General features: G+C 59.0%; 1 protein-coding gene across 2 annotated transcripts; it reads left to right on the top strand.

Moving 5' to 3' along the window:
• Positions 1-4,166: 4,166 nt before the first annotated feature.
• Positions 4,167-12,422, top strand: LOC117650487 (lipase 3-like). 2 transcript variants are annotated; one of them, XM_034393947.1, is made up of 10 exons: positions 4,167-4,248; positions 9,097-9,373; positions 9,960-10,073; positions 10,228-10,321; positions 10,506-10,604; positions 10,688-10,802; positions 10,869-11,115; positions 11,212-11,370; positions 11,633-11,860; positions 12,015-12,422. In XM_034393947.1, exons 2-10 carry the CDS (start codon positions 9,098-9,100, stop codon positions 12,171-12,173), a joined length of 1,491 nt encoding a protein of 496 aa, XP_034249838.1. In that variant the 5' UTR covers positions 4,167-4,248; position 9,097; the 3' UTR covers positions 12,174-12,422. The 2 variants fall into 2 exon arrangements, with proteins under 2 accessions (XP_034249838.1, XP_034249837.1); XM_034393946.1 differs by lacking the exon at positions 4,167-4,248 and adding an exon at positions 4,392-4,653.
• Positions 12,423-12,684: the final 262 nt, after the last annotated feature.

Genomic DNA, 12,684 nt, shown 5'->3' with positions numbered 1-12,684 from the left:
TGCAAAGCTAATGGCGAGCAGGCTGGAGACGAGCCTGCTTCGGGGACATCTTTCGAACACCTGTAGTTGGGGCCCGCAGAGCCGAGTGAGCCAGAAAACGAAAGTGTTCCGACCAGGTTTCCGGGATTGAAACCATGAAACAGCGCTCCACTTCTCCGTCCACTCCTCCTGTTTGGAAGGACTCCCACCATTCCCGCAAAAATGAGGAAAAGGAGAAGAAAAAAAAAGTTGTCGTCGCGTCTATGTACGGTACGTTCGCCGCACTCTGAGGAAAGCAGCGCTAAAGAGATTCTCTCCTCTTTCGTTCGCAGGCCCGGACTGGCCCGGGCCGCGGGGGCGCGATCGCGCCCGGGGCCTCGCGCGAAGCGCGGGGCCTTTCGCACTGAGAATGAAAGAGTCATGATCCTGACTAAAATTTTGGGTGAGGAATTCTTTATTACCCAAATTTGGGTGAGGAAATTTTCCTCGCCCAAATTTGGGTGAGGAAGGTTTCCTCACCCAAATTTGGGTCATAATACTATGGTGCTATATAGGGAGCTGATACACCCTTCCTCACCCAAAATTGGGCGAGGAAACTTTTCTCGCCCAAATTGGGCGAGGAAACATTCCTCGCCCAAATTTGGGTGAGAAAGTAAACCTCGCCCAAAATTGGGTATTGATCATGACTTTTTCATTCTCAGTGCGGCCGCGGGCCACGGGGCCTTTCCACCGCGGGGCCTTCTTGGCCGCGGCAAAGTCGCGGTCTTTAGCAATTTAGTACTTAAATGAAAGGGGTACCCATTTGAAAATTTCTCAAGATTTCGCAGAATTTTGCGTCAAAATTTTTCGCAGAATTTTGCGTCAAAATTATGCCGGGTTCCGCGAGATTTTGTTGGTATTCCACGAAATTTCTGCCGATTTTACGCATGATTTCGGCAAATCAAGCGCATTTTTTGGCCAACTTTGGTCCCAAAATCGTTGCGGTCAAAGGCAAAATCGTTGTGGTCAACGTCTTCCCGAGACAGGGCATGAAAGAGTGGGGTCTTAAGAACACTAGAACGTCGAGGGAGGCCTTTTACGTCAACTAGATTGGACACAGTGGCCGCCCGAAGTCAGCAAAATCAGCAAATTTCCGAGACTCGACCACTTTTTGACCAACTTTGGTCCCAAAATCGTTGCGGTCAAAGGCAAAATTGTTGTGGTCAACGTCTTCACGATACAGGGCATGAAAGAGTGGGGTCTTAAGAATACTGGAACGTCGAGGGAGGCCTTTTACGTCAACTAGATTGGACACAGTAGCCGCCCAAAGTCAGTAAAATCAGCAAATTTCCGAGATTCGACCATTTTTGACCAACTTTGGTCCCAAAATCGTTGCGGTCAAAGGCAAAATCGTTGTGGTCAACGTCTTCACGATACAGGGCATGAAAGAGTGGGGTCTTAAGAATACTGGAACGTCGAGGGAGGCCTTTTACGTCAACTAGATTGGACACAGTAGCCGCCCAAAGTCAGCAAAATCAGCAAATTTCCGAGATTCGACCATTTTTGACCAACTTTGGTCCCAAAATCGTTGCGGTCAAAGGCAAAATCGTTGTGGTCAACGTCTTCCCGATACAGGGCATGAAAGAGTAGGGTCATAAGAATACTAGGGCGTCGAGGGAGGCCTTTTACGTCAACTAGATTGGACACAGTGGCCGCCCAAAGTCACCAAACACGGCTTACCCTCCCCTGGCTAGTAAATTTAAAACAATGGACGCATATCGGAAAAGGGGGCCCTTGACGTCACACTGCGACCGGGGCCCTGACTTAGCCAGTCCGGCCCTGTTCGTTCGTGTCTCCACTATTAAAAGCGCGCGGGGATTTTAATTGGACAGCGAGTTTGCGCCCACTCTGTTTTCGAGTGTTCAGGGACGGCCTATGGAACGAAACGGAGACAAATTAGAGTTCAGTGAAGCACCCCTGCAAAAAAGACAAAATAAACTTACTCGTGTACTGTCAAAGTGGTAGACGAAGTCTCGGGTTCGAATCCGGCCCTCACTCGTGATTTTTGACGCCCTTAGTTTTGTCGTCCGAAAGGCCTTTCTCAAATATAAGCCATTTTTAAGCGTACTACATTCTTCTTCGTCTTATTTCGCCCAGGCCAAGTCGTCTATTGCTGTTCAGTTGACGTCCATGGCCTTTCTGTCCAGCGGCCTCTATGTCCATAGGGAGTGCTGAGAAGGTTGTCAAACATTGTCATTGGTTCAGCCAACTTTGCCCAGAGCTATTGGATTTGAAACCAAAATTTTATCATTTGCGCGAAGTAAGCGGAATATATTTCTACATGCTCTTTTGGTTTCTTTGATGTTCCATCTTCAGATTTACGCGAACTAAATCACAAATTATATTAATATGTAGCTGTATCAACACGGTAAAAACGGTACCTGGTTTTCCCAGGAGCCCTATGGCGAAGACATAGGCGATTTCCAGGGGGTTCCTGGGAAAACAAGGAACCGTTTTTACCGTGAAATGATCAAACTAAGTGAAATTCACCTGCGTTTAAGATAAGATTCTCTTGGGGGAACGCCCAGATAAGGTCTTTTGAATAGGACCCCTCGAAATGCGTAGTGGAAGGGCAATGTTTGTGACGATTCCTGACAGGACATGCAACATCTTCTTTCTTTCTCATTTATCGTGGGACTTTTCGAATCGTCGCGGACTGGTAGGCGAAGCTGCCAGCGGACCGCGCGCGTCCTTGGCCCGTCGAAGGCTTGCAGGGCCACTACGTTCTTCGCAGGGCGCCGCCAATGGCCGCCAATGGCCCGTCAAACACCGCTGGGCTCGGCTGGGCGGCCACCGCGCCGTTCAACCCCGTCACTGTAAGTATCCTTTGTGGCCGCCATGACCTTTTTCGGGGGACACTAAAACTGTGTCGACAGCGCAGAGTGCTGCGCGTGGACCCGCCGGGGGAACTAATTGCTTGCCGCATGTGATTTTGTCGAAATAGTTTCCCCGTGTCGCGGCAGCCCGCCGTGCTCCCTGCCCTGCCTGCCTGCCGCCGCGGGCCACCGGTCGGGATGCTGTGAGCCTGCCGGGCCTGCCGGGTGAGAACTGTCGCGTTGCACACACTGCACAGCACGTTGCGGGCGGGCACCGCCGGGCACGGCTTGCAGGCAAGGCACGGGAAACAAACGTGACAAAGACGGTCCGCGGTGGCGGTCTCAGGGAAGGCGGAACGCACTGGCCTGTCATACATAGGGCTGGATAAGGTTCACCGCAGTGGCTCGGCACCCTCCCTGGTCGGACGGTCCGTCCGAGACTCCACCGACCGCACACAGCGCTGGTCCACTGCACGTGGCCACGCTAGATTGACATGTCGGGAGCGGCGCGCATGAAATTTGTTTTGCAAATGGACGGCCGAGTAGTTGACTCCATTACTGTGCCGGGATTTAGAGGTGCTTCTGGTGGAGGTGCCACGCCACCACAAGCAGTGTCCTCCCTGACCGCCCCTTTGACACCTCCGCGTCGGCGGGTCGGCGGCATCACGGGGGGTGGCGCGGCCTGGACAGCCCGTCGGCCCGCCCGTCCCTCGGCCCACGTGGCCCATGCCATGCCATGGATGTCCTGCTGCGCCGGCCGGCTCGGCCCTGTCGGCCCGCAAGCTTCCTCCCCCCTCCCGGTACCCGGCGGCCTGCCGCCGGCCTGCCGGTGCCTCCCGGTAGGGCCCAACATACTACGGGGCAGGTCGCGGCGTGGCGGCTCGGCGTGGCGGCTCGGCGTGGCGGCTCGGCGTGGCCGGGAGCGCGCGCCGCGCGCCCAGTGCCGACCCGTCTCCGTCAACGTGCGGACGCCCCCAGCGCCCCCAGCGCACGACGCCGCGGATGCCGCGAACGCTGCCGACGACCGCGATCGCGCCTCGCTGCACCGCGCCGCCAAAAAGCAGCCCTGCGAGCTAACTGCGCCTGCCGAGGACTCTGCACCACCTCGGCGACGACGGCCCCTCGGAGTCCGGGCGGAGCGGCACCGCCAGGGCACCGCCAGGGCACCGCCAGGGCACCGCCCAGCCAGCGCGCGTCTTGTGCACGCGCGGGCTTGAAGGAAACTTGGTGCGGCCGGGCCGCGGTGAACTTGAACTTGACTCTGGCTGCTGCGCGCCGCCGCGGCCCCTGAGGCCCCTGCAGCCGGCATTCCTGCAGTCCGGTCGGTCGCCGCCCCGCCCCGCCCCGCCTCGCCTCACCTGGCTTCGCCCCGCCCCGCCGGGTCCTCCGGGTGACTCACCACTCATGTCTCAGCGTAAGCACTTTCTGCCTATTTTTCGGCTGTCTTCCGGAGTGTGTCAAATGGCCGTGAAATGAGTCGAGTGGCATGGCAAACGGACTGGCGCGCCACGGCGGAGCGCGCTATTTGCAGTGCTCAGTGCAGTATTCGCAGGGCAGGCAGTCTGCCGATTCTTGCCGAAACAGTGCGCACGAGTCGGTAGTGGCAGCAGTTCAGTGCGATCCCTGCCCAGGGCACACCCCAGCCCCGTCAAAATAATCTGTGGAGGTGTTGACCTCAATAGCGTGAAGTGCAAGCTACATTGTTGTTGCGTCAGTGTGTGTTAGGCCATGGCTGCATTGCCTACCACGATCGAAGAGGAACTCACCAGCGTGCCTATTCACGACATTCCTTTGTAGCTGCCTGATATCCAAAACACCAGTGAGTGAGACGTTGATGACGATGATTACCATGGTAAACAATCTGATAACGTGCCTGGGTTTGGTCTGTGCTGCTCGTTCTTCTCGTAATATTTGATCCAAAACCAAAGTAACATGCGCGTCCTCGCATGTGCTAAGTGAAAGTCACACTTGCATGCATTGTAGTGCGCTCCTCGTCAGTCTGAGGCACTGAGGTGAGCGAACGCAAGCAGCCTCCACCCTGACACTGGGCTCGCCCAGGCTCGCCTGGGCTGACCCTGACCTCGAGGAGCCCGGCCTGGCTGGCTGGCCGACTGGCTGGCCGACTGGCTGGCTGGCCGGCTGGCCCACCGCAGCCTCCCAAACGCCGCGATGCCCGGCGATGCCCTGGCGTCATTGGTCTGGACGCACAGTGCCGCACTTTCACCGCTCATTGAACCCCGTGTTTACGCGTGCAGTACCGCCGAGTGCGTACCGGGTGGAGTACCGCCATGGTACCGCCATGGTACCGCCATGGTACCGCCATGGTACCGCCATGGTACCGCCATGGTACCGCCATGGTACCGCCATGGTACCGCCATGGTACCGCCATGGTACCGCCATGGTACCGCCATGGTACCGCCATGGTACCGCCATGGTACCGCCATGGTACCGCCATGGTACCGCCACGGTACCGCCATGGTACCGCCATGGTACCGCCATGGTACCGCCATGGTACCGCCATGGTACCGCCATGGTACCGCCATGGTACCGCTATGGTACCGCCATGGTACCGCCATGGTACCGCCGAGCGCGGCGCCGCCTCGCTTTCTCACGAGGAGCCTCATTCGGATGCGAGGCTTGGACGCCGAGGCCTCGACGCCGAGGCCCCGATCTCGTCATGGCGGCCCGGCGGCCCGGCGGACACTCCGGACGACGAGGAAGCCGCCTTGGCCTCGCGGAATGCCGCACGCCAAGCCAAGCCAAGCCAAGCCAAGCCGAGGCGGCCGCGCCGAAACGCCAAAAAAGAAACCTTGTTTCGCCGTTGTGTTTGTCCGGCCCGGAAACAAACACGCCGGGCCGCGGCAAACACGCGCCCCGGACTGATTTGGAACGGCGTTCTGTCGCTCTGTCTCACTCGCACTCCGATGACACGCCTCTCAAGTGCGAGCGAGACGGAGCGACGACAGCAGGCGTCCCTTCTGCCTCTGCCTTCGGCTCTGACGAATCGCGGCGCCAGAACCGCAGGTTGGACTGGGTCCTGGGTGACGTTTGAAGCTCCGTAGGCAATGGAACTCAGATGGATTCCCCGTTCGAAGCGCGGTCCGTGGGACCATGACACGGCCGGCGCAGCCCCATTCAAGTCATGCCGCCCCCCGCGGGCCGCTGACTGTGCATCCCTGCTGCCTGCCGGCCGCTGCTGGGTCGCGCCGCGGGGCAAAGCGGCGAGGCGGCGGCGGGCAGAGCGAGGGGCAGAGGTTGAGGCTGCCGGTCTGGCGCTCTAGCACTGTGTCGCCCAGTCATCGATCAGGGAGTGAGTGAGGGATCGAGAGAATGAGCGGCAAGGACGCGGCCCAGAAACCGGAAAGGCGTCGGGGCGCCGCAGAGCGCCGCAGAGCGCTGCAGAGGCGTGCAAAGGTGACGGACTGGCCATTTCTTCAGGGCCTCGCCGCGCTAATGACGGACATGGCAGTGGCAGCCTGCATCATCGGCCTTTGCGCGCACTTTGTTGGCCGTCTGAGTCGGCCGGAGAGACACCTGGCGGACTGCGCTGCGCCGCCCCGGGCGTCCGCGACTGCCACCGCCAGCTGGTGCACTGCTGCACATCCGCAGCGTCACGGCAGCAGCACGTCATGAACGCCAAGTTTTAGGTCAGACAGGACGCGGAGCAATGGCACTGCAGAACCCGAAGGTACCCGAAGTCGCCCGAAGGCTGTCGTCTGTTCGGGATGTGTACGCGAGCAGTTGCAGCCAGTGCAGCGGTTGCGGGGCGCGCGAGAACCCGTTCCGAATAACGTTAATAGCACACACTGGTTTCGGCACGATGCCGGCGTCGCGTGGCGGCGCGGCGGGGACGCGTGGAGAGGGCGCCGGGAGCCCCCACTCCTTTGTCTGCTTTGTTTGGGTCGCGCGACGCGCTGGTGTGCCGGCTGGCGTACTGGCACGGAATCCGCCTCGGCCGGCCTGGCGCTTCGCGCTTCGCCCCGCCGGCATGGCTCGCCGGCAACGCCCTGCTCTCCGGCCAGCTGACCGGACGCCAGACGACACAATACCGTTCAATCGGGCTGGTGACGTCACGGATCCGTTCCCCGGCAGGCCGGCCCGCCGCGCCAGCCCGACAGGCCAGCCCGACAGGCCTGCTGGCGGGCCAGAGAACGAGGCGGAACTAACTCCTCCCTTACTGGAGTCACACCGGCCGGCCGCTCTGTCCGCTTTGCACCGCTTTGCCTACAGCCCAGATGACTGCCTGCTCTGCCTTCCGCAGGCTCCCCCTCCCCTCTTCCAGCGACCTGCATCTCAGTGACACTTCTGTGGGAAAGACGCCGTGCGGAAGGTTACACGTGTACTGCACACTGAATTCGTTTGGACTTCCTTGCTTGCGTTAGTTAGGAAAGATTCTGATCTACTAGTGTGGAATTTTACTCATAACAATGTGCTTTTATGCGTAAAATTAAATGCACCGTTTGCAATTGGCTCTGTACAGAAGCACCAAATGAAAGTGTCTGCGATCCATCATTGCATTCTTTTGGTTGGTGCAAAGTCAGCCGTGGTTGGCTTTTCGTTTTTTCACGGCTGTCGCGCTCTTTCTCCAAAAAATCAGTGAAACGCCAATCCGTCTACGAAAATGAATAAATACAGCAGGGCCACCATTGTTTTGAAAAGTCTTGATAATCGTGTCCGGAGAACGTGCTAACTGACCAAGATCTGCAAATTTCGAACCGATCTTCCCACGTAGTGTGACACGAAAGTGGGGTCCAAATTTGACACCTATGTGCAAAATACAAATCTTCTGGAAATTCCAGAAGAATTTTCAACAATGCAGCTTTAAACTTTTTGTCAGTGCTTCACTTTTTAACATGAGCTAAAGTCAGCTCTCGAGCGAGATTTTCTGTCCTGACAGCCGTGATGCTGATCTCGAGCGTGGACATTTTGACAACGAGCGGATATCTAGAATCATGAAAGAAAACTACGGGAATCACTTTCGCACTGCGTAAGGTGGGAAGCGGCAGCGCTGACGGCGGCGCGCCGAGACCGAACTCGAACCAATATCCAAGTGTGAACTGTCTAGATTTCTCCAGCTTTATTCGTCTGGATCCCTGGAAATTCCCCCTCCGCCCTTCTGGAGCTCATCTCGTCTCGAATTCCTGTCCCGCGGCACGGCAAGACACAGCAGGGCACGGCGCTGCACGGCGCGGCACGGCCGGCCAAGATATATAGGTCATCGACACCCGGACGGGACCTACGGCACTCCGGGCCGCGGCGCGCCTCTCCGCGCCTCTCCGCGCCACGCCACGCCACGCCACGCCCGGTCCGAGTTCGGTCGTCTCCTAAATTAGCTTTTATTGCCGCCCGGCCCCGCCCCTGATTGGCTGCCGTGCGCCGTAATGCACCACGGCACTGCTCGGCACGGCGCCCGTTCTCGGAAGGCGACGCCCCCGACGCGTCGCGACGCCGGACACGCTGGGCCGCACGTACTTCGACATTTGGCCCTGATTCTCGCCGGCTGCTCAAACGTCGCACGGTAGTGGGCCAGGAGACCAGTTTGGGTGGAAACAAACTCGTGTCACGTTTTGGGCGCTATCGTCCTCAAATGGGACCCGAATCCAACTGGATCGATCGCAGACCGAAGTGTGAGCAGACTCGCTCTGTCCGCCTGAGCTGGCCTTCTGGCTTACAGTGCGTCCCCAATGCTTTGCCAAGGATTGAGCCAGCGGCGTGGTGCATGCCGTTCGGAGGGTGTTCTCGTGTCGGGCCGTCCGGGTCCAAGGCCAAGCAGGCCAAGCAGGCCAAGCAGGCCAAGCAGGCCAAGCAGGCCAAGCAGGCCAAGCAGGCCAAGCAGGCCAAGCAGGCCAAGCAGGCCAAGCAGGCCAAGCAGGCCAAGCAGGCCCAGGACGAAATCAAAAGTGGAGGGCAGAGGCAGACGTGACTCGTGGCCTCTGCGGCGAACCGCAGACCGCAGCCCGAAACGGCGCCCCGCTGCTACCGGCACAGCCTGGCAGCCCGGCAGGTCGCCGCCGTCGCCGCGGTGCTCCATTTTGAGGCATCGCCGCCATTGAGTGGACCGAACCATCCCCGAGGATCGCTCAATCCGGGAATGCAGCTTCGGCATCCGGTAGGGGCTGACTTCGACCGTTTTAGAGTGGTGAAAGAAATGAGTCTGTATGAACGCCACGCTGAGTGTTTGTCCGAAAAGCCAAGCTGATCGCACTCTCTCTAGCGCGCTCGTCGAGGACCGCCGGCGTGACTTGTTGTGTTTCGTGGACAGGATGATGGAGAGCGAGGTGTCCTGGGTGCCGATGCTGCTGCCGGCGCTGCTGCTGCTGCTATGCCAGCTGTCGAGCGCCACCGCCCCCTTCACCATCGTGGCCCCCGCCGCGGCCACCACCGCCCTCGGACCCAGCCCCACGCCGGCCTCCAGCAGCAACGCGACGGCGGCGACGACGATGACGACGACGACGTCGACAACGCCTCCACCGCCGACGCCGCCGCCGCCACACGCCACCACGCCGCCCGACGTCCTGGAGGACGCGTCGCTGTCCGTGGTAGGTCCTGCACGGCCGGCACGGCCAGGGAAATTCGGGCCGCACTGTCTGGACGCCCCCCCCCCCTCCTTTCCCCCTTTGCGTGCGTGTCGGCGTGCTGCCAGAATTTATCACCCTTAGAGGAGCCACCTGCTGGGCTGCTGGGCTGGCAAACGGGTCGGACCGACAGCACGCAAGGAAGAAGGGCACTTCCCTTTAGCAGGCCAAGGTGCCATCAAGGTGTCACGGGGTGACCCCGCCCGGCCGGCCCGGCCCTGCCCGTCGTGGGGCTTGATGGCCGCGAGGTGCCCTTTGCTTTTCTCTCTCGGGGACGGGCCGCAACAACCCCGTCCTGGAGGCCACGCGCTGTGCGGATGTCTCAGGGACGGCTCATTGTGTGTGATTTCTACTCATTTGTCATCGTTTTGACCAAATTTTCGGCAATACTGCTAGCAAACTGAGGCGGGAAATCGCACACAAAGGCAAACTAAAAGAAGGTCCAAAGACAACCCACCCACCCGTTGAGGGAGAACGATTCCCCGCCTGGTATTGGACGCAGTGACTGCCTGAACTCGGCCTCGTCCTTTATATTGTCTTGTGCTTGCAGCCGAAGCTCCTGAAGAAGTACGGCTACCCGGTGGAGAACCACGTGGTCATGACGGAGGACGGCTACGTGCTCACGCTGCACCGCATCCCCCACGGCCGCCGCGGCAAGCACTCCGTAAGGACGCCGACCAGATCGGTGGGAAAGGAGCTGCGCTGGCGATACCCCGTGCCGCTACGTGCTCCTTGGAGGCGCGGGGTATCGGCGGCGCTCTCGCCCGCTGGCGATGAGCGGCGCACTCTCTTTGAGCTAATTTCCTCGCTGCTGGCAGGACAGTGATGACATCAACAGCAACCGGGTCCGTTCGCTGAGGAAGGCGCTGCGGTCCACGAGGAGGGCCTCGAGCAGCACCGGCATCAAGCGAGGTAGGGAGTGGGGCTAGTGCCTTTTTAGGACTCTAGTGCCTTTGCGGAGTATATCGTTTGTGCGACCTCTTTTTGTCCGACCTACCGAAGTTAGTCCAACCTCCTGCCCTCTTAAAGTTTTGTACGCCCTCCGCTCGGGCCCTTGTCTTTGTGTCGCGGTGTTTCTGGACTTGCCTCTGCGCAGGGGCGGCCGGGCAGCGGAATGGGCGCGCCGTGTTGCTGCTGCCGGGGCTGTTCTGCTCGTCGGCTGTCTGGCTCATCATGGGGCCCAAGAAGGGGCTGGGTGAGTACGCCGCCTTGGGGTTTGAGGGTGGCAACCAGGCCGACCGCATGTGTCTCGCTCACCGTGTGCCTCTCCCTCCGCAGGGTACATCCTGGCCGACGCTGGCTACGACGTGTGGATAGGCAACCCGCGCGGCAACAGGTACTCCATGGGCCACGTCGAGATCCCCTCGACCGACGACAAGTACTGGCAGTTCAGGTAATCCACTAAAAGTCCACCTCCCGCACCACCTCTCCTTCCCCGCGTAACGCTGTCCACTTGCAGCTGGCACGAGATGGGCGAGTTCGATGTGCCCGCCATCCTGGACTACGTGACGACGGCCACGGAGCAGGAGCGCGTCCCCGTGGTGGGCCACTCGATGGGGAACACCATGATGATGGTGATGGGGGCGCTGCGGCCCGAGTACAACCGCCTGGTGTCCGTGCACATCGCCCTGGCGCCGACCGTCTTCCTGCAGCACGCGCACAGCCCCATCCTCAAGGGCTTCGCCGCGCTCGCGCCCACCGTCAGCGTGAGTGTCCGGGGAGTGTCCGTGGAGGCTTGGCATGGCGTCGACCGCACCGGCATGTTACTCCGGCCAAACAATGCTCTTGCCTCACTGTTGCAGACCCTGACGGCCATGCTGGGGGTGCACGGGCTGCGGCCCACGCTGCCCCTCAACGAGTCCCTGAAGCAGCTGTGCCGCGAGGAGGCCGTGCTCACGCAGCGCCTCTGCAAGCACGCCGCCTTCATGCTGCTCGGCTTCGACCCGGAGCAGCTCAACGTGGTCAGTCGGACATACCCCTTGCCCGGAGTGCTCCTCGCATGCGGAGTATCGCCACCTGTTGCTAGCAGCCAGCGCTACTCCCTGTCGGCTGCTGCGTCCCGATTCTAAAACTGGGACGCGAGATTCTGGATTCTGTGGAACCTAGTTATCAGCTTATACGTTCTAGTAGTCAACTTCCCGCTTGTTATTTATTTTGCTTTCTTTATTTTTTCGGACAAAGACATCAAATAAACAGACTTTTCCACCTTCTTTTTTTTTGCAGACGACGTTCCCGGCCATCCTGGGGCACTTTCCCTCGGGCGGGTCGACGCGCACCCTGCTGCACTACGTGCAGAGCTTCACGTCGGGCGACTTCCGGCAGTACGACCACGGCGCCAAGCGCAACATGGCCAGGTACGGCCAGCCCAGCCCGCCGGCCTACAACATCAGCATGGTGGACTTCCCGGTCGCCATCTCCGTCGGAGACAACGACTGGCTGGACTCAGTTGAAGTAAGGCCACATCCGCGAGCGAAACGAAAATGAATCATAGACGTGCTCGGTTATGACAAATTTTCTGCTCGAATCTTAATCCGGATATGTTTATTTTGGATTTCGCTAGAGGACCAAAGCGGTGTGGTGGTTTGACGAGCGGCCCGTGTTGCAGGACGTGCAGCGGATAGCGCGGATGCTGCCCAACGTGGTGGACTACTACCGGGTGCCCTGGCCCAAGTTCAACCACATGGACCACCTGTTCGCCATCGACATCCTGGAGCTCGAGTACAAACACGTGATGGAAGTCCTGGACAGATTCTCCTCGGCGTGAATGTTCAGAAGTTCCGAAACAGTAGCATTTTGTATATTCATAATTTTGTATGTGTGTGTGAGTATGTGAGTGAGTGCCAGAGTGTGCAAGTCAGTGTGAGTGAGTTAGATGGGGAGGATACCTACTGTACACAATGACCACCAACACAGCGGTCATTTTCTTGTCTAAGTTTCGTTCCCGGACGTTTCGATAAGCGCCTTTCACGCAGTTGTACATATTGTAATGTTTCTGAAATATTAAAAAAAACGCCAAAACAGTCATGGCAACATGAATCGAAGCAACCCTTGCACAGAAAAGCAAGGCCCTACTGTCTGAATCTCGAAAAGGGACGAAGCTGCTGCCCCACTGCCGCAGCGCAACCGGAAGCGTAAAGACACGGAGCACCCTAACCGAACCTGACCTAACCGACCACAACCCAACCCAAACTAACCTAATCTCACCAACGTACCCTAACCTAACCTAACTAACCTAACCTCACCAAACCTCACCTAACCTAACCTCACACAACCTA

Source organism: Thrips palmi, unplaced genomic scaffold (genome assembly GCF_012932325.1).
Source record: "Thrips palmi isolate BJ-2018 unplaced genomic scaffold, TpBJ-2018v1 HiC_scaffold_5, whole genome shotgun sequence".
Lineage (NCBI taxonomy): Eukaryota > Metazoa > Arthropoda > Insecta > Thysanoptera > Thripidae > Thrips > Thrips palmi.
The sequence above is the reverse complement of the archived record's forward strand: the minus strand, read 5'-3'. Positions and strand labels throughout refer to the sequence as shown.